We start from the raw sequence: 21,314 nt of genomic DNA on the forward strand, positions 1-21,314 counted from the left end.
AACAGTTTTTCCAGAAATAGATCGATTCATATATTCTCGAATTTCCCTTATATTTTTCCCTTATATATTTATACATATTTTTGAATGTTCATTTCCGTTTTCTAAGACCCGAACGTAGCGCATTCGTAAGTTGCTGATTTATCTTTTTGTTTTTCGTTTTGAATTTCCAACACAATTCGCATTTGAATTGTTTAATTGTTCACTATTTAGCAGCAGCCCCCCCTCACCACCTCCATCCCCGACTCTACGGCTTGTACCCCTGACGCCAACAGGCTCTGATTGAGTTAATTGCATCGAAAGTTTTTTCTTAAAAGAAAAACAAGCAAACAAAAACAAACGTTTGTTGTTATTTATAAGAACCAATTGATTATCTGAGTAAACTGGCAAAATTTGATAGACCTCGCTCTTGTCACAGATGAGTTACAGATAGTTAGGTCTATGACCAAAGGAAAATTCGTAATGCTGGGTAAGTGCTCGAAATTTCAGAGAAATCGCTTCAGTCTGATAAATATGTTTATATGAATATCAGGTGCTGCAAATTTGGACCATAATTAAGCGTATTTCTAAGTAGTTTTATTCAATATACCTATCACCCGGTCGATGGGCGTGGTCTTTATTTCGATTTGCAACACTTAAGCTGTAAGACTTTGGCAAATATCGGATATTGTTCGATTTGCTCTCCGTGGGCATGACCTTACGCTTCCTTTCTTGAATAATTCTTTAAAAAATACCAAAAAATAATACTAGTCTCTTCTTTTCGGTATAAATATTCAGCATATCATGAATTCAGTTTCAGTTCAGTATATGTTAAGTATATTTCGCATATATACTGTATGGAATAATATTTTGAGGTTCGTTTTTAAAATTCGAATCGTCAAAGAAAATACCAAAAAATAATACTAGTCTCTACTTTTCGGTATAAATATTATATTATATACTGTATGGTATAATATTTTGAGGTTAGCTTTGAAAATACGTTAAAAATAGCAGCTTTTCAGCTGAAGTAACCAGAAATTCAGAAATAATAGCTATTGTCTGGCAGTTGCTTTTTATATGTTCAGGTACAATAAAAAGCGACAGCTGTTTTCGAAACATTCAGAAATTCAGCTCAAAGCAGTGTAAGATTTATTTAAAATATTTTGTATAAAAGGAATAATACGATATTTCTGACAATATGTGTATATAGAACTAAATATCATTGGACTCCGGCTCTTCACAGATCAGCTTGGGACAACAATGTGGAAAAATCAGACGCATATCGGAGCCAATTTTACAGTTCTTCGTGGGCATCAGATTGTGTCGACCGCAGCTGCAAAAAAAAAAACAAAAACAAAGAACAGTTTATGAATCAAGGCAATCGAATTTAGATTCAACCTGGCTATATCTATTTGTATATAGACTATAATCCATCTTCGACTTGACCCCAAATATATAGAGTACCAGAAATAATCTGTATACATGTATGTACGTGTCAAATACGGCGATTCTAAACTTTGTGCCTTAAACATGATCTCGATATCGATTGCGAAGCGGGGCAAGTTATCGATTATCGATTATCGATTGCAAAACTCGCGCTGTGCGGGCACAAGAAGGAGCTGCGTTCAAAATCAAACTCGGACGGATGGACTAGGCTATTGATGCTGATCTAGAATACAAATATATTTATATATATATATCCGGAGTCGGAGAGCCCCGTCACGCACCTTTAACCATCTTCAGGATATAAATATATCCATAGAGAAACTTAGCATACCAACTACATAGAATAGTAGAAGCGCAAATTTCCGTTGACTTTGAGCCAGCGACTTCTCTTTTGTTGGTCAGACGCGTGCTTTTTCTGGGTTCAAAGCTTGATGATTTTGAGCAGATGATATATATATATATAGTAGTGTGAAGGATTATCTGTTTATATGATGCGAAGGGAAGATATTTAAATAGAATACAAGCGCCGACTTACTAGCCAATCTCGAGAACAAAGTCCGGCCGGCAATAGAAGGAGTTGCAGTGGCCCGCGCGATTGATGGGCTTGTACGATTGATATTTGGGTATCGGTTGCTTCAGTTCCTCAAGGTAGCACTGACCCGGATAGTCTGGACAGAAAGACAGTTGAGGATATTAGAATGTCGCGGACAAGCTTGTCGCACTCTCACCTGGATGCACGGCATTGGCCCGATAGCCCAGGTCGGCGGCGGCGCCGGCGCAGAGCAGCAACAGCATGACGCGGACTCCGACTGCCATGCGAATGTCCATTCTCATTGCCAAAAAAAAAAAAAAAGGCAACAAAAAAACAAAAAAAAAAAAGGCTGAAATGCGCCGGGGGAATATTAAGTTTTGCGATTACACGACGAACGACAAACGTGCGACTGAGTCAATTACAATTAATTGTTGTTGCCTTTATATCAAATTAATAATAAAGCTCGCACATAAATGTGCCACAGTTTCAGCTTTTCAGATCTAGTTTGCATTAATTAAGCCCGACAAGTTGCCAGCCCTGAAAGCGAGAGTCCATTTGCGCGGGGGCGTCGGCGCGTAAACAATGCAAAAGTCATCACAGATGCTAGCTATTAACGTTACGCCCGCCGCTCGACTAGCAGATACCCTCTAGATGGTGTCTGCAAGGCGTTTCGATTGATTTGCTTGACGATTTTCTAGCTAGTTTTCTCGCCAAGCTAAATTGATGTTGCCGCACGCCCACAGCCCACAAAAACCCATATCCATTCAAGTCTAATACGAGTTGATGCATTTTATAGACATAATCGACCGGCAGATACCCTGTTTATGGCGTTTGTCAGGCCTTTCGATTCATCTGTTTGGCGATTTTCTAGCTAGTTTTCTTCTTCAAGCTAAATTTATGATGCTGAAAAAGGGCACACTGTCGCGTATATATATCCATTCAAGTTTATGGAAATTATATACCTAAAGAAAAGGCTAAAATGTTGCTCTAACCATAAAAAAAAAACTCTGCTTTTAAAGCTAAACCGCATTATAATAAGGCTAGAAATGGCCAAACTGGCATTTGCCACGCCCACCGCTGTGTTTGCTGAGTTTGGCTTTAAAAAAGCTAAAGTGGCAACACTGTCGCTGACCCAGTTAACAAAAGTCTGGCAAGGTCGCAAAATCTTATCAGCTTTTTGTACATATATATTTATTTTTTATAAGTATATTTAATAAATTTAATCAGTTTTCGGGCAAGTCAATTTGATCGGGACTTAGGGCACAAATGCGCATTACGATCTCGACTGCATTTGGCCTTGTGGCTTGAGTTCGCATCAAAAACTTGACATGCATTTAAGAGGAAATGCTTAAATAATACTCTCGCGACAATAGAGAGTCGAATGTATTTAAGAGACTTTGCTACGGCTTAAGAAATAATCCAAAATCAAAAATAGTTAAAGTTAAACAAACTGGGGCTACCCGACCTTGTCCGTGGCAAGTTTTCTGCTTTAAATGTTAGATATTACTTGTCAATCAGCTAGTCAATCAATCAGTCAGTCATTCAGTCGGTCAATCAGTCAGTCAATCAGTGAGTCAGTCAGTCATTCAATCAGTCATTCAGTTAATCAGTGAGTCAGTCAATCGGTGAGTCAGTCAGACATTCAATCAGTCATTCAGCCAGTCATTTAGTCGGTCAATCAGTAACTCAGTCAGCCAGTTAATCAGTCAGTCATTCAGTCAATCAGTGACTCAGTCAGCTAATCACTCATTCAGGCAGTCATTTAGCCAGTCATTCAGTCGGTCAATCAGTCAGTAACTCAGTCAGTCATTCAATCAATCAGTCAGACAATCAGTCGGATAATCAGTCATTCAGTTAATTAGTCGGTCAGTCAATCAGCCAGTCAGTCATTAAGTCAATCAGTGAGTCAGTCAGTCAATCAGTCAGTCAATCAGTGAGTCAGTAACTGTCAGTATATCAGTCAGTCATTTAGTCAATCAGAGAATTAGTCAGTCAATCAGTGAGTCAGTTAGTCAGTCAGTCAATCACTGAGTCAGTTAGTCAATCAGTCCCCTAGACAGTCAACAATTTTCTAAATTGATTATTTAAGATCAATTTTACGTACTTTTTCAGCTTGTCTAAATGGCTTCTCTCCCTCTCTCTCTCTCTCTCTCTCTCTCTCTCACTCTCACTCTCTCTCTCTCTCTCTCTCTCTCTCTCTCTCTCTCTCTCTCTCTTGCTCTCTCTTATAGAGCTTATAGCGAAATTATATGTATATAAGGCAAGAAATTGCTTAGCCTTCAAAAGAAATACAAAAACAATGGGAAAGCAGCTCGTAATAACAGGTCGTGAGATAAAAAAAAAGAGTGCTTAGAAGTATTGTATGATTAATAGCTATTTATCACCTGAACAGTATACAAAATCGAATATATTATATATATTACGACAGCGTGAGTATGTACATAATATTTATTTGTTAAATTGATTAACAAAAATTATTGAACCAAGCCCGAACTGAGCGAAAGTTCTATACCCTACAAATCGAATAGATAGCTATATCAAATATATACAAATAATATTATTGAGTAGAGAAATTCGAATTGTCAATTATAATAAAGATGATAAAATTTGGTATAGATATTATAATTATTATAAAAGCAAATGCGAACAGGAAGAAATGTTGCCAATATATATTTAAACGTACTATTGGCTATAATGGCTCATTGAAACTGGTTCGGTTTACGGCTGGAACCAGTGTAAATGTTAATTTGTGATATTGGCTCGCGCCTTGGTTCATGGCGTTCACTTTGACAGCAAATAAACAATATATTCATTTATAAAAAAAAAAAATAAGAGAGAATCAAATAATTTTTTCAAATATGTTTCGGTACGGAACTAGATTCAGTTCACAGACGGAACAAAGCTTGGAACTACAGCTCCAGCTTGAACTTTGATAGTTCAAAAACGCAAAAAAAAGTAGCTAAACAAACGCGGCAGATTAACGAACGTGCCGCGCTGAGAGTCTACTCTACATACATATATATATATATATATATATGTATGTGCGATCGCGGAACAGACAAAAAATCGGAGAACAAGAGACAAATGAAATTTGAAGAGCTGATAGCTTAGTTCTCAGTGTCACATCCGTTGCCATATAAAAAGCCGAATTCCCAGCACTCGAGCAGCTCAAACGTAGAACGAAAAAAACTCGCGATGCACAAACGGAAGCTGGCAATTTGTTGGTCTCTGAACGGATTGCTCCTGTTGCTGCTGGCAGCTCCATTGCACGGCTTTAGCACTCAGTATCGCGGCAATACGCAGCATCCCAGTAAGCACACACACACACACACACACACACATATATATATATGTATATATAGATAATCTAGAACCAAATCACGTCTGTATCGAAGCACAGCCCTAGCGGAGCATTGCTACTATGCGGAACTGGAGCTGGCCGTGCCGCGCAATGGCACCGTCTTTCCGTTGGATCGTCTCGATTTTTGTGCCCAGGTGTATTGCCGTGAGGACTATGTGCTCATGATCAAGCAGTGAGTGTTATGCCAACAACAACAAAACCCCATCCATATATATATATATAGATATATCTGACGAACGTTATGTCTAACACTAGCTGCGATCGCATGCAACTGGCCGATGGATGTCATTTTACGCCCAACGACTATACAAAACCGTATCCGGATTGCTGTCCCACGCGTATTTGTTCCGGCGCTTGATTCCCCCAACTTTTGACAAGAGCATCCAGACACGGGCCACGCTATATATATATATATATATATATATATTTTCAGTTTTCCTGGCACTTACAATAACGATTTGCATATTTAACCGGAGGATAAATAATTAACTGGAAAATATTAGAGGATGAAATACAATTCTTCCTTAAAACTCGATTCTAGACTAAAAATAAAAGTGAGAAGGATATATACTGAAAATATACTAAGAAAAAATGGTATTTTTTTTCTAAAACGATTTCTATGAAAATGTCAGGAGGATATTCCCTAAAAAAAAAATAAACTGAGGATAAAAGTATTTGATTTTAATAATAATAAAAGAAACACGTAAATTTTAGTACTATGTAGATTCCATTGTCGAAATATATATTCTCTGATCTTAAGTTCCGATGGAAAAAAAGTCGAATTATCAGCTAAGTTAGTTCAGGGTTTATAATTCTTAGCTCAACGAAAAAAAAGTGATTGTTTTTAAAAAATTGTTTGATTAGAAGAAAAAAAAATGATTGTACATTCTGATAATGTATATTAACGTAACGTATACACAAAATGGAATTAAAATTAAATCAAATTGAATATGAATATCGGGAATTTAGGTATTTGGACTGAAATATAAAATGGCATCAACAGGTGCTAACCGTATAAAAGCGATTCGTTACAGTTTCGGTTTCGGTTTCGGTTTCAGGTCCAATTCGAGTCACAATCGCGCTGATACACCCGGAGATAGTGGGCGACCCCCGGGGAAAATATCAGTTAGCCTGTGTGAAAAGGTCAGCTTGAACTAACGAATCAATGGAAAAATACCAAAAGCCAATATAATTAGACGAACCTTAAGGCCGAGCACATCAGTTCAGTTTCAGAATTTCGCTTTGCAAGATCTACGCTAAAACAATCTGTTCGGATTATAATGCAGCCGGTAACATTTGTGCTTTGTATACTGGTGCTGGGCGCCCATATGCTGTTGGTTCTGAGCGGTAAGTCAGGGGCTCTAGCTCGACTTAACTGTACGTATATATATATATATATATATCGATTGATTAGATTGTGAGGTGGGCGGCCAGAGCTTGAAGGTGGGTCAGACGTATAAGCCACCGGATCGTTGCATTGAGCACACCTGCCAGCCTAACGGCTCCATAAAGGGCAAGACGTAAGTGATATTTAAAACAGATAATATCATTGTTATGATGATAATAATAATTACCGTTATTAGCTGCCCCCATGTGGCCACACTGAAGCCGTGCAAACTGGTCGAGAATGTCAATGAACCCTTCCCCAAATGCTGTCCATATTACGATTGTGACAATAATCTCAAGCTATAGATCAACTGTCGACTTGAAATTCATAAAAAAAATATATATATACATATATATATATGCATGATCCTTGCTGTTGGCTTTGTGCACAGTGCTGCCAGATATGTTTTGTTTGGTCTTAAAAATACGCACAGTGTGGCAGCATGTTTAGAATACATTTTGCTTTGTGTAGTATTTTTTTTTGGGATTTTTTTTTTTTTTTTGTTTGAATTTGTAACGGGCATCGATTTAGCTGTCAGTTGTATTTAAAAAATGTTGAAAGCATTCATTTAAAATTTTTAACCGTGCTGTAAACCTAAAACAAAAATTTCGATTTTAAAACAAAGAATTTGCATATAAATTTTTTCTTTTTTTTTACGAAAACTATTAAAAACAAAAAAAAACAACAACAAAAATAAAACAGAGAAAAACGAAAATAACAGCTCAAAAGTATTTGTGAAGAAATGTGTTTTGCGAGTGCTCATTAAAAGGTAAATGCAAATACTCAATTGTTTTGTTAATTGCTTTATAAAAACCAAAATATGTCTTTATTCCAATTTCGGTTCGGTATACACGCTTGAACTTAGCCATATGCTCGCATATATATGTATATAGATATATATATATATATATGTATATATATCTGTAGGAAGTTAGATTAAAAGGAAGGTCGCTTAATTATTTGGCTTAACTAACCTCGTTTATAACAAATGCATATACATATATATATATATATATATATATACATATATATATATATATATATATATACATATATAGGTCTGTATATATGTATTGTATAGTTATCTAAAATAACTGCTCAATTTGCCCTGACATATAGAGTGTATATAGCATGCACAGTGAGTGTTTGGAAGCCGTGTCCTACTTAAAGCTGTACAACATCAACGTTTGGAACACACACAAAAAATACGCAGGTGCAACTTAGCCTAGACTTATCCATAAGCACTTATGTATATACATACACATATATGTTTGTATATATATATATATATATATATATTGTTTACTTCTATAAAATCTGAAGCTGTCTCTGGCTCGCTTCATATTTGTATACATACTCGTATGCATTATATATAATATATATGCATATTATATATAACTTGTATAACCTGAGCTAGTCTAAACATTTTTTAACTATGGTCCGGCGGCAACGATTTGCCAGTTTTGTAGAGTATTGGGAAAACAATAAAAAGAAATATCAAAATAATCAATCAACAGAAAATAAATAGAAACAGAAGCTCATACAATTTGCTATTGTTTAATAATGAAATATGATATATTAAAATAAGGTGCTTAAATAATAAATGAAAGCACATTTTGTTAATTCTAACGAGTGCCTTATGTAACTAATTTAGCTCAACACTCGTTACTTTCTACTCGTTACTCGTTACAGGCATAGTGAAAGCTATAGCATCTGTGTACGCCAATGATATACATATATATACGAGTTTTATGCACATTTTCTCATGCCTTCAGAATACTGTGTAGCTATAGGCCCAGACATCCAGTGATCTATTCAAATCAGATCAATGTACAAGCATATATATATAGTATATATATATATATGTTTAGACAGGCAGACAGTATTCGATTGCATGGAAAATGTGGCATATAGTATGTAGGAACAGATCTCAAGAATTATCAATTTATAAAAGTTTTTGCCTAGTTCTTGAAATTGTGTTGTTTGTTGGAGGGGGAGGGGGGAGGGGGGGTGTAAAAAATATACCGTTACGAAATTGCTTTGAATAATTGGCTTTCATTGCCACTAGTCTGGTCACACTTAAATGCTAGATTATTTTTCACCATGCCCAATGTGAAGTGCTTGTGTTTATGTAGTTTAGTGTATTTTCTGGTGCAAAACTTAATCCGGTGGCGGCACGCTGCCGCACTCCTCCTCCTCTCATTGACGCGCCGCACGCTCCGTTTCCATGAGGCACTCGCGCACCAGTATCCGTGCATGGACAATGCCGCGCTTCAAGCGTTCCGTGGAGCTGCGCGAGCCCGTATATGTGGGTCTTATATCACGGCCCATTTCCTCAATAACCGCCAGCAGCTGGGCATATTTGCTCAGCCCATTGCCACCGACCATGCTGCCCGCTGTCGGCAGATTGGCAGTGGAGGTCAGCGGCGTTGTTATATTCGCCGATGTCTGTGTGGTAACAACCACCGGCGAGGTCGATGGCGGCGGATATTTCAGCTGTGATTGTGTGAGATTCAAGCCCAGATTAATTGTGCTGCTGCTGCTGCTGACGGCATTGGCATTGCTGTTGCTATTGCTATTGCTATTGATGTTGCTGTTGCCGCTGTTGGCCGAGTTCGAGAGGTTGCGTCCATTGCTGGCGGCTGCAATGTTGGCCAGCGATAGTGCTGCTGCGGCCGCTGCTGCGGCCGATGAGGCTGACGGTGTGGCAGTTGTGTTCGATTGTTTTTGCAACAGCGCCAGCTGTGCCTGCAGAAATTGTGGCGAATATTGCAGTGCGGCAACGGCAGCTGCTGCTGCTGCTGCTGTCGCTGCGGCGCTGCTTTGTGCATTGTTGCGATCACGTTTGCTGCCGCTGCCGACGCCGCCGCCGCCGCCGCTGCTGCTGCTGGTCGCATAATCTGTGGCGGTCATGTTATTGTTGCTGCCAGCGCTGCTGGCGCCGCCGCTGGCGCCGCTGCGTGAATGATGTATAGCAGATATTTGGATTTGGGGCTGTTGTTCGCGCTGTTCGCGCTGCTGCTGATAGTTGTAAAAGTTTTGTACTTGCGAGCGTGGTATTGGTGTCACTGTGACGTCACTTAACTTCGATTCGACAGCCTGTATGTCCATGATGTCCATTCTGCTGCTGTAAATTTTGAAATGTCAGTGTATATGAATCTATTGGGTTTTTGAATGACATTTACCGAAGTGCGGCAGGTACTCACCGTATTCAGTTGGCAAGCTGCAAGTGTTTTATATCGTGCAGAATTTTTGCGTTTTTCGTTGTAATAATTTACACTTTCTACGCACAAACAAATGTATTGCAACCACCACAAACAAACACGTACACAGGGTTAGTGTTTTGTAATATCGGTGTATCGATATTTACTCGTGAATGCACTTGTCACTAAACTAAAAATACCAAAACATACTAGATGGCGATTATAAGCAGCTGTTGCTCTTTAAGTTGATTGCATTGACTTGCATCGGAAAAAATCTAGTTTATTATTTAAATTAATGCTTAGAGTGCGTGAATAAATTTCTTACAAATAATTACAACTTTTGAGCTGCACAAATTTTATATATATTTAATTCTAACGGACAACAGTGTCTGTCGACGCACCAGTGCTGTAAAATACACATGATGACTGGCTGGCACTAAGAAGAAAAAAAAAAAAAAACAATGGCGAAGCAAACTCTGAACTAAAAATCTGTTGTTGACATCTGGTCACTTTATAAATTTATTTCGAACACACTCTTGTGATATCTAGTTGTGATTAATTCCAAAAATATAAAAAAATCCTTTTAGTAATTTTATGGATTGTGCTATTAAATAGTTTGAAGAAGAAACAGCGCGTGTGTTCAAATAAGCGAGTGTGTCGAGGTGAGCGTAAATTACACGTTGTGTTGCCTGCAACGTTAGACGCTGCCGCCGCGGCTTCAGCACCATAGAAGTTTGCAAATTTCCAATTACATTTCCGCGTATGAAAGAAATGCGTCTGCTGTGTGTATGTGTGCATGTGTGCATGTGCATATAAGCCCTGAAGGCCTGCCTTGCCTGCAAAGCCAATATCTTTGGCTGCGTTTGCATGTGTGTGAGTGTGAGTGCGAGTGTTTTATATGTGGGAGCCGCAGCCGTCAGCTACTGCATGACGTAAAGGTGCTGCTGTTACTGCTGTGGCATACGTATGCACTAGCATGTGTGTGTATAATTAACAACGTAAAGCTGCTGGCATTGATTAGCGGCTGTTTTGAGTGTTTTTGGTACTTTTACACGCGCCATATATGTATGCATATATGCACATGCATATGCATGTGTGTGTGCCTGTGCATGTTACATGCATATGTATGTGATGCGTGTGAGCTTGTGTCACTGTCGCTATGTGCCGCATACGCGAACAGTGTTGCACAATGCCGCTTAAAATGCATGCAAAAATACAAAACGGCGCACAAATCACAATTGGTCAAAGCCTAGCGGCGCGTCGCTCAACAACATATGTACATATGTTTGATTTTTTGTTGTTGTTGTTGTTATCGATAGGAAAGTGACAGTTGAGCATTTGAATTTTGTGTGAAAACACACACACACGCACACACAGAGGCGCGCTGAACGACGCCGTTTTTTTTTTTTTTTTTTGCGACCTCGACATAGAAGAAGCCAAAACCAAAGCAGTCGTCGTCATTCCGTAGCAGCAGCAGCAGCAGCAGGCGGTAAACAGCAGTTGGTGAACGCAGCCATTTTAATGTATCGCCATCTCGCTCTAGCATTTCGAACGTTGTTATTTGATTTTTCGTTTATTGTTGTTATTGTTGTTGGATACCAAAAACAAAAAAGAAGCAGGCAGCAAAATTGTTTGATGTGAGTAAGCGCTGACTGCACTGTCAGTCGAACTACAGCCAGCCAACTTGACGATTTGCCTCATTTACAGACTTATTGTACGAGCGTAGACAGACGACGGGGGAAAAGAAAAAAATAGGAAATTTATATTAATTCATTTTTATTATATTTCGTATGATCTAGTTTGTGAACGAAAGCGGTAACTAGATTATGGCATGGCAATACGTATATATGTATATATAAATGCATATAAGTTTATATATATAAATCACACATACATAAATATTATATAGCTAAATAAATATATAAATATATATATATATATATAGACACCAGGCATACATACCAAACGGCATAATACGGGATCAGGATCTGGGTCTGGTACTGGAACTGGAACTGGTTCACCAGCATCAATAATAAGAACAAGAAGAAGAGGAACAACAACAACATCATCGCGCACACCATCTTAAACCAAGCAAGGACTTGTGCATAGCCTGGGCAAGTATTGAATACAATAATGGATATAATAAACATTGGACAGAGCGTTAAAATCAAACGCACCGATGGACGCATCCATGGCGCTGTTGTATCCAAATTGAATCCATCGGCACGCTGCATCACCGTTGAATGGTATGAGCGCGGCGAGACCAAAGGCAAGGAGGTCGAACTGGAGGCCATACTCTCGCTCAATCCGGAGCTGGCAATGTCCGATGCCAACGAAATGCAGCACACAGCACCCGAACCGAAGAAACAGGCAACGGCGCCCATCAATTTATCGCGCAATCCCACACAGTCTGCCATTGGCGGTGGCGCTGGCAGCAGCAGCGGCGGCGGTGGTGGTAGCTCAACCGCACGAATGACCATGACCGGCACACAGCTGAACAAGATCAGCGAGACGAACAGTCGCGATTTGCCGCCACAGTTGGGCAACAGCCAGAGCGTTGGCAATATGACAACCGCGAATAGCAGCAGCATCCAGTCAACTGGCGTTGGCGCCACAGCCAGCGGCATGATGCGGCCCCGGTATGCACATGGCCAGGTCAACAGCAATGCACAGTCGCGCATCGCCTCGGCGGTGCCCAGCAACAGCAACAACATTAACAACGAACGTGGCGCTGCCAATTCGACAGCAACAGGAGCAGCTGCAGCAGCAGCAGCAGCAGCGGCAGCCGCAACAAACAATTCAAATAATTCAACAACAACAACAACAGCTGCAAATGCTGCCGGAGCACGTCGTTCGCATGCCCTGAAGGAGGTGGAACGTCTCAAGGAGAATCGCGAGAAGCGCCGTGCGCGTCAGGCTGAAATCAAGGAGGAGAAGGTCGCATTGATGAACCAGGATCCAGGCAATCCAAATTGGGAGACAGCGCAAATGATACGCGAATATCAGAATACCCTCGAATTTGTGCCGCTGCTCGATGGGCAAGTGGTCGATGATCATCGGATAACCGTGTGTGTGCGCAAGCGTCCGCTTAGTCGCAAGGAATTGAATCGCAAGGAGATCGATGTCATATCTGTGCCGCGCAAGGATATGCTCATGGTCCACGAACCGCGCAACAAGGTCGATCTAACCAAATTCCTTGAAAATCACAAATTTCGCTTCGACTATGCATTCAACGATACATGCGACAATGCCATGGTATACAAGTGAGTATCTGCCCATCTACATATATACACACATATCTATATATATGCTGGACATATATAACAGAATCCCGATATAGTCGCCCGCGCCCATCTGTCTGTATGTGAGGTGCAGCTAGGATCCTGGGGCTTCGCTTACCTTATGCGAAGTACCAACTAGATTTCTAGTGTTGTGAAGTATCTTTTTAATACGGTTTTTTTTTTTTTTGGTATTTTTTATATGCAACTATTCGAAAACTGGAGAATCTGTTGAAAGAATCTTTGCTATTGGCCCAACTTTCTTTTTTACCATTGCACAGGGTGGTAAATGTGCATATGTATAAGTCGTACACAGAAACCCGGCTGATCTTGTCCAAGTACCACACCCCCCCTCCCCCCGGATCGTATCGCATATTAAGCTCAATCAGGAACTATTAAACCAAAGCAAGATTTCATTGGAACACACTTCTTTGCAGGCATATTTTCAACTTAAATTTAACTCGTTTTTCAATTACGAGAGAATTCATTTTGTAATCAACCCATATGGAGCAGCACTATATGCTATATAGAGCGCCGATCTGAGAACAGATTTCTGGCCAAGCGTTGAATATTAATTTGCGACATGTGCGATCTCTGGCTTCATTCTCTGATGCTGTCCTTGTCTGGCAGCCAGCGATCGATTTGAACAGCTGTGCGCGCGCCTTGTTGTTGTTGTTGTTGTTCCTCCTATTCTTCTTCTTCTTCTTGTGTTTTTGTTGCGTTGGCGACACACGAAATGCGCACAAGTTCAGCTCAATAGCAACTGACTCACACACACACACACACACACACACACATGCACAGGCGTGCAAGCGAACACACACACACACATGCACAGGCGTGCAAGCGAACACACACACACACATGCTTAGAGGCGCGCAAACTCAAAACGTTCGCTCCCGAAATAGCCAAGTTGTTCCGTTCTTCTTCTTCTTCTTCTACTTCGTCGACTTGTTGTTGTTGCCGTATGACTAAACGCAGAAAGTTGTTCCATCTGTTTGTCCGTCCGTTTGTCCGTTTGTCTGCTCGTTCGTTTCGTTTCGTTTCGTTTGCGTTCGCCTCAATGAACTTGGTCCGCGTCTCAGCTTTGATGTAAAGCAAAACTTCAATATATACATATACTATATATATATATATATATATATACATGCATACTACGTACAGGAATTAAAGGGTATATATTGGCCGTTGCCTTTTGTTTGACATCAGCTTACAGCATTTATTAAAAGCTCTCGATCGATCAGCATTGCGACCACGCCCATTTCTATAACTTCTGCTAATCGGCTATCAAAAAAAACTTCTTGCTGTGAACAGAGTATGGCGCAGTCGTTGCTCTCTTATTAGTTTAAATTTTCACATTTCAAAAAGTAACCGTCGCAGCATTTGACTCAAAAGTGAATGAATCTGTTTGTTCTTTCTCTCTTCCCATTTCTCCCTCTCTCTCGCTCCCTCTCGGATTCAACGCGCTTCTGCCTGTTCTCGTTCGCGTTTGCGCCTTGCTGCGTGCCCTCCCCCTTTTTGTGGCCCACATTTCTAATGCCGCTTCCTTCCGGCTTTTGCGCATGAGTCAATGGCATTAGCAACTGCTGCGTCACGTACCTAAATAACGGTGAAATTTAATCATCCGATTTGATAAGCAAAGTCTGTGTGTGAGTGTGTGCGAATATTTATTTCTCAATAATAGCCACAAACCGCACAAAAATATATTTGTATGAATAGCCTTATATACGCTATATATGATATTGATATTGATATTGATTAGCAGCAAATGTTGATTTTTCCATAAATAAAATATATTTAGTTCGTATATAGGAGAGGATTTTTTACTCTTGCCTATCTTTTCGTAAGAGTTTTTCAGATATGTGAGAATACCGAAGCGAGGGACCTTGATGAGATAGATGAGAGAGGAGAATGAGAGACTTGCCTTTTATTTAATAAGATTATCTTTTTTATGACATATTTTTCAATAATCAAATAACTATTGGAATATTAACATTAATAAGCAACTGTCGGTAAAAGTTACGCTGTTAGACCTAAATTTTAACAGCTTTATTTTACAAAGACGGAGAGCAGGGGAGAGACGTTATTGTAGATTTAAAATATATATTCCTTATAGGTTCGGAGATGTCTGCTTCAGTTAGTTACATTTCATGACAAAATTGTAATAATATCCTCTACAAGATTATGAAAACGCTTTAGACGCATTGATGAGGACGGAGCTGTCCCATAAAATTTATTGACTATTTTAGCAAGCATTTTGCTTAAATGTGCTTTCGAAAGTTTCATAAAGCTTTTGAAAGTGTGGCAAATTGCATTCAGTTCAAAAAGCTTCGGAAAGCTGCCTATTATCAATGCAGCTTTCGCTGAAAGCTTTCGCAAGAAGCTCATTAAATAGGGTTTATTAAACATTGAACAATTATCGAAATTTGTTTGTTAATTTTTGTGACATTTTGCCATACACACAGATACACAGCAAAGCCGCTGGTAAAAACTATTTTTGAGGGGGGAATGGCAACGTGCTTTGCATATGGACAAACAGGATCGGGTAAAACACACACGATGGGAGGTGAATTCAATGGCAAGGTGCAGGATTGCAAAAATGGTATATACGCCATGGCCGCCAAGGATGTCTTTGTCACGCTCAATGGACCCCGTTATCGCTCGCTGAATTTGGTCGTTTCGGCTAGTTTCTTTGAAATATACAGCGGCAAGGTGAGTGAGAGAGAGAGAGAGAGAGAGAGAGAGAAAAAAAAAAAGAACAAGCATATACAAACTGTTTTCGTTTTGGTTTCGCGCACAGGTCTTTGATTTGCTGGCTGACAAGCAAAAGCTGCGCGTTTTGGAGGACGGAAAGCAACAGGTACAGATCGTTGGGCTAACCGAAAAGGTGGTCGATAGCGTTGAGGAGGTACTAAAGCTTATACAACACGGCAATGCGGCGCGTACATCTGGCCAAACGTCGGCCAATTCAAATTCGTCGCGTTCACATGCCGTATTCCAAATTGTTTTGCGTCCGATGGGCAGCAGCAAAATACACGGCAAATTCTCATTCATTGACCTGGCGGGCAATGAGCGTGGCGTGGACACATCATCGGCGGATCGTCAGACCCGAATGGAGGGCGCTGAAATCAATAAATCTCTGCTCGCACTCAAGGAGTGCATTCGTGCGTTGGGCAAACAGTCGTCACATTTACCATTTCGTGTCTCAAAATTGACGCAAGTGCTGCGCGACTCGTTCATTGGAGAGAAGAGCAAGACATGCATGATTGCCATGATATCGCCCGGCTTGAGCAGTTGCGAGCATACGTTAAATACGCTGCGCTATGCGGATCGCGTTAAGGAGCTGGTTGTCAAGGATATTGCCGAAATCGGACACGGTGATGGTGAGCCCATCGAGATCATGGACGACGAGGAGGAGGAGGAGCAACAATTGACAGAGCACGGCGTTGTCGGCCTGCCACATCATTCGGCCCATCATCACCATCATCATCATCATCATCAGTCGCTGCAGCGCGGCCATAACAATAACAACAACAATAGCAAGAACGGCAATGCAGCCAACATGGACTTGGCCATGCTTAGTTCGCTGAGCGTAAGTATATTAGCTAATATATTCTGAATCTTTAATGATATTCATTAAAACAGCTTTCGGCTAACCGATTGTGCTACAGCCCTTGCAGTCTTTACTCAAACCGTTGTTGTTTGTTGCGCCTGTCCAAATTGGAAATTCTATAGCACATTTTGTTGCATGTGGACTACTTGGTCCTGGATAGTCTGTCTGCCTAGTCCATATAGTTTTACTTGCCCTGGCATGGAATCGTCTGCCTAGCCTATATTGCTTTCCATTCGATGTACATGCTCTGGCTTGGAATAAGGTGTTTCATCGTACGCTTTGTTTCTGCTCGGGCGCCATCTAAGAGAGAGTTCCTGCCAGCAACAAAACTATTCTATTTTACACTCTGCAAGGGCTGACAGAAAGCAAAAACAAAAACAAACAAACAAACGTAGTTACCCTTGACGCATATTTCAAAACGGAAACTCCAAATAGAAACAATGTAGATGTTATTTTCGAGTGGGCATTTGAGCAAGCGTTTCAGTTATTTTCTGTTCAGTTGAGTTAAGTTTATTTTATTCAGTGTGTGTGTGTATATAAAAGATTCATTTATAAAAAGCAAACAAACCAAAAGCGTTAAGCAACGAAATGCAGCGCGCGGCCAGAAGCAAGATGGCCAGCGGTTTGGGCAATGTTGCCCAAAAGGGCAGCAACAAGCGCATTGCCAGCGGTCAGCGCACGACGAGCCTAACCGGACACTGTGCCGCCAAGACGAGTGCGATCAAGCCAGCGCAGGCGGTGAGCCAGCGTCTGGCTGTCGAGGCAGCAAGAGCAGCTGCCGCCGCCCAGCAGCGCAGAAGCGCAGCGGCACGAACGTCGACAACAACAACAACAACGACAGCAGCAGCGGGAGCAGCAGGAGCAGCTATGCCGCCACGGCGCGGCAATACGGGCGTGGCCAGGCAAACGGCTCTGATCTATGGCCGCCGATATGCCCAGGTGCAGCCGCCGAAGGTGGCCGCAGCTGCTGCAGCCGTTCCCAAGGCGAACACTGAAGGCAAGCCGAAGGTGAGCCGGATCAAGAATCGCAGCTATGCGGTCTACGACAAACAGCAGGCGGGCAAGCGGCAGCAGCAGGCGCGTAAGAAGCCAACGGACATGGATCTGGAGCTGATCATTGGCCCAGTACAGGTGCTCACCCAGCCGCGCAGAGTCTACAATACGCAGAAGCGTTTCTTTGTGCCGTTGCAGGATCAGGTCTCGCCGCGCGACTTTCAGCGCCTGCATACCGCCGGCCAGCGTTACAAGCACAAGCTGCAGTGCAGCAGGATCGAGGAGGCGCGCCAGAAGGCCGAAATGACCGCATTGGTGGCTGCCACACGGCCCTTGTTGCCGCAATGGCTGCCGCTGGATGAACTGTTGCCGCCGCCGCCGCCGCCTCAATTTGCCGACGACAATGCCGATGATAATGTGTGGAAATATCGTATGCATCGCAACGATACGGTCACGCTGTGCAATTTTCCGACCTGGGAGAGCAAGCTATTAGTGCGCGAATATGCCGGACGGTTGCCCGTGAAGAGCCCATCGCCGTAGCGCCATCCCTTCTCCTACTCCTCCTCCTCACCCCACACCACGGTGTGGGTGTATTTGCGTGCGTGCGTGCGTGCGTGCGTTTGTGTAGGTCTCCCTTTCGAATCGTTTATTAGCTATACACATTTGAATATTGTCAGTCCGCTTGTAAATACCCTGTGTATTATGCGACACATAGCCTGTCTGTCCGTGCGAATCTCGGCCTGTAGCAGAGCTAGAGTTAGAGAATACCCTATGCTGGCGGGTCTTTGCTTAAAATACCCTCGTTCGACACTTTTGCTTGTGTTCATATTGCTTAACACAGACACCCACCCACACACACACACACACACACACACACACACACACACCACGTACATACATGCATATATATATATAGAGAGAGATAGATATATATATATATATACACACACATTACGCAAACGTGATCGAAATCGTTAACTGCCCTTTCTATCGCTAGATACGAAACAAGTCTAAACCGAGAGTTCAGCTTCAAGTCTGCAATCCTGGCAGTCCAGCAGCAGCACGACGTTAATATACTCCCCCATATATATATATAAATATATATATGTATGTGTATATATATATGCCACCCCCTAGATATATATATATATATCTATATATATACATATTTTTTTTAAATGGTTTTTGGAAGCGCGCATTCATTCAAAATTCTGGAGAGAACCAAGCGCAAGCAACAACAACACAACCAATATGACCCAAATCTTAATTATAATGCTAAACATGAAAAATTATCAATTTGACAAGTGGAGCAACAAAATTCTAACGATTATTTAGTTTATGTGTGTATATATATCTATATGTATACCACCATATATATATATATATATATATATATATATATGTAAATGTATATATATGTATATATATGCAGCGAATGTTTCAAATAAAAGTTTCGATAATGACCAAAAAGCGTGGCATTCATTTAAATCATATTCACACACACACTCGCAACACACACACAGACACACACACAGACACAGAGAGAGGCATATATATACTATTTATCGATTATATATCGATCCTTGCAGGAACACGAAATGTCGGACGAGCTAATTGTACAACATCAGGCTATCGATGATCTGCAACAGACCGAGGAAATGGTCGTTGAATTTCATCGCAGCGTGAACGCAACACTGGAGAATTTCCTAGCCGATTCGAAGGCCCTATATGATTTAACCAATTATGTGGATTATGATCAGGATGCGTATTGTAAGCGCGGCGAGACAATGTTCTCAACGCTCTTAGATATTGCCATACAATGCCGTGATATGATGGCCGAATATCGCACCAAATTGGCCAAGGAGGAGATGTTGTCCTGCAACTTTAAGCCCACAAATAAGCGTTAAACCAACCCCAGCAACAACAACAACAACAACAACCCCCAACAACAGCAACAACAACAACAACAACCCCCAACCACTATGCCAGCTATTTGGTATTTTTGCATTATTTTATTTTTTTTGTTGTCTTGAGCTTGTTCCGTTTCCTATCAACTGAATATTCACATATATATATATATATCTATCCAAAATCTTTTGTCATAAATACGCTGGCTGGCATATGTAGTTGATTTTTAGATAAACCAAACACACACCCACACACACAAACACACTCAAATACACACACTCATACACCACCCACACACTGTCAAAGCTCTCACAAATTGTTTGCTGCTTTTATTTTATTTTTTTTTTTTTAGAAAATTTTTACATTTTCATTTTGGGACATTTTTCAACTGCACAACAATAAAACAGAGGAACGAAGAAATTTTTAAAGTGTTCCCAGTAATATCGAATTTTTCATTGTTCCCATTATTTTTAAAAAAAAAAAGAAGAAGAAAATGAAAGACTACACGCATTTCGCAACACTGAACGCTGCAGCGAACAAGGACAGTCCGTCCTGTAACACTCTCTCTCTCTCTCACTTCCTCTTACTCTTTCTCTCTCTTTCTCATACACACACACGCGCATAGAAATTGAAAGCAACAAAAAAAAAACAATTTGCATACATATAAATATATGCACAGTTAATATAAAATTGGCATTAAAAAAAAAACAAAAAAAAAAAGAAAACAACAACAAAATTCAGCGATTTAGCTAAAAGAATGCGTTTTTTGTTAGTGTCAAAAGAAAAAGACATTTATTTTTATACATATAATAATATAAACATAATAATAATAATAATAATAATACTAAACATATTTTAAACATAATATGAGATTCCATTCAATTTCTTGCTGTCTGATTACAATTTACAACTATTTAATAATTACACACTGTATTTATTTAAAAACAACAAAAAAAAGGGCCACAAAAACTGTATTTAATTTGTATTAATTTATTAAAAATAATACCCGCACCAAAACCAATTTACGTATTGCTATATATAATATTTTCTACTCATTAAACATAAACATAAAATTAAACAATTTATTTTTTTTTTTTTTCAAACAATACTTTCGATTAACTGATTATTATTATAATACTATTTTTTTTTTTCTGTTTGTTTGTCTTAGTTTAGTTGTTGATTCAAGAAGATTTTCCAGTCGAACTTTTCTCGTTTTGTATCTATATAATTCTTTTTAAGCAAGCCTCAAAAGAAGGAAAAACAATTTTAAGTGCAGTTGAGATTGGAGATAAATGTTTTTTTGCATTTTCTTGTTAGCGTTTAAATTATATACTAATATTTATTTTGTATTTAATGCTTATCTAACAAAGACATAAAAGACACTAAAAACACACACACACACACACAAACAGCCGGAAAAAAAGCCTGTTCTTAAGAAAATTATAAAAATAAAATGAAAAAGAAAATGTTGTAGCTTAGCCTTAATGCACACGTGTGTGTGTGTGTGTGTGTGTGTGTGTGTGTGTGTGTGTGTGCATGCACTTGCATTTGCATATCTACACACACACACACACACACACACTGACACATGCGTATGCATGTGCTTCTCTTAAGATA

At 40.2% G+C, this 21,314-nt stretch overlaps 5 protein-coding genes across 10 annotated transcripts; 3 read left to right on the forward strand and 2 right to left on the reverse strand.

Annotated features, from left to right (window-relative positions):
• Window positions 1–1,102: 1,102 nt before the first annotated feature.
• On the reverse strand, window positions 1,103–2,371 carry LOC6633270 (uncharacterized). Of its 2 annotated transcripts, none has more exons than XM_002057115.4 (3): window positions 2,151–2,336; window positions 1,958–2,090; window positions 1,103–1,309 (listed from the first exon to the last, which is right to left on the reverse strand). In XM_002057115.4, the coding sequence occupies exons 1-3, from the start codon at window positions 2,254–2,256 to the stop codon at window positions 1,189–1,191; spliced, it is 360 nt and encodes a 119-aa protein (XP_002057151.2). In that variant the 5' UTR covers window positions 2,257–2,336; the 3' UTR covers window positions 1,103–1,188. The 2 variants fall into 2 exon arrangements, with proteins under 2 accessions (XP_002057151.2, XP_070066981.1); XM_070210880.1 differs by lacking the exon at window positions 1,103–1,309 and adding an exon at window positions 1,681–1,849 and having other exon boundaries at window positions 2,151–2,371.
• Window positions 2,372–5,102: 2,731 nt separating this feature from the next.
• LOC6633271 (venom peptide HsVx1) lies at window positions 5,103–5,958 on the forward strand. Its single transcript, XM_002057116.4, has 3 exons — window positions 5,103–5,264; window positions 5,355–5,487; window positions 5,571–5,958. Exons 1-3 carry the CDS (start codon window positions 5,150–5,152, stop codon window positions 5,671–5,673), a joined length of 351 nt encoding a protein of 116 aa, XP_002057152.1. The 5' UTR covers window positions 5,103–5,149; the 3' UTR covers window positions 5,674–5,958.
• A 542-nt stretch (window positions 5,959–6,500) lies between these two features.
• Window positions 6,501–7,065, forward strand: ssp7 (short spindle 7). The gene is made up of 3 exons (XM_002057117.4): window positions 6,501–6,662; window positions 6,730–6,835; window positions 6,899–7,065. The coding sequence occupies exons 1-3, from the start codon at window positions 6,596–6,598 to the stop codon at window positions 7,005–7,007; spliced, it is 282 nt and encodes a 93-aa protein (XP_002057153.1). The 5' UTR covers window positions 6,501–6,595; the 3' UTR covers window positions 7,008–7,065.
• Window positions 7,066–7,201: 136 nt separating this feature from the next.
• Window positions 7,202–20,249, forward strand: Klp10A (kinesin-like protein 10A). Of its 4 annotated transcripts, none has more exons than XM_015170189.3 (5): window positions 7,202–7,471; window positions 11,851–13,168; window positions 15,649–15,895; window positions 15,984–16,775; window positions 19,379–20,249. In XM_015170189.3, exons 2-5 carry the CDS (start codon window positions 12,039–12,041, stop codon window positions 19,694–19,696), a joined length of 2,487 nt encoding a protein of 828 aa, XP_015025675.1. In that variant the 5' UTR covers window positions 7,202–7,471; window positions 11,851–12,038; the 3' UTR covers window positions 19,697–20,249. The 4 variants fall into 4 exon arrangements, with proteins under 4 accessions (XP_015025675.1, XP_015025677.1, XP_002057155.1 ...); XM_015170191.3 differs by lacking the exons at window positions 7,202–7,471; window positions 19,379–20,249 and adding exons at window positions 10,368–10,567; window positions 18,787–19,128; XM_002057119.4 differs by lacking the exon at window positions 7,202–7,471 and adding an exon at window positions 10,370–10,567.
• On the reverse strand, window positions 8,244–10,065 carry CDK2AP1 (CDK2-associated protein 1). Of its 2 annotated transcripts, none has more exons than XM_002057118.4 (2): window positions 9,909–10,065; window positions 8,244–9,829 (listed from the first exon to the last, which is right to left on the reverse strand). In XM_002057118.4, the coding sequence occupies exon 2, from the start codon at window positions 9,820–9,822 to the stop codon at window positions 8,902–8,904; it is 921 nt and encodes a 306-aa protein (XP_002057154.1). In that variant the 5' UTR covers window positions 9,823–9,829; window positions 9,909–10,065; the 3' UTR covers window positions 8,244–8,901. The 2 variants fall into 2 exon arrangements, with proteins under 2 accessions (XP_002057154.1, XP_032296585.1); XM_032440694.2 differs by having other exon boundaries at window positions 8,244–9,826; window positions 9,909–10,050.
• Window positions 20,250–21,314: the final 1,065 nt, after the last annotated feature.

Source organism: Drosophila virilis, chromosome X (assembly GCF_030788295.1).
Source record: "Drosophila virilis strain 15010-1051.87 chromosome X, Dvir_AGI_RSII-ME, whole genome shotgun sequence".
NCBI classification, from domain to species: domain Eukaryota; kingdom Metazoa; phylum Arthropoda; class Insecta; order Diptera; family Drosophilidae; genus Drosophila; species Drosophila virilis.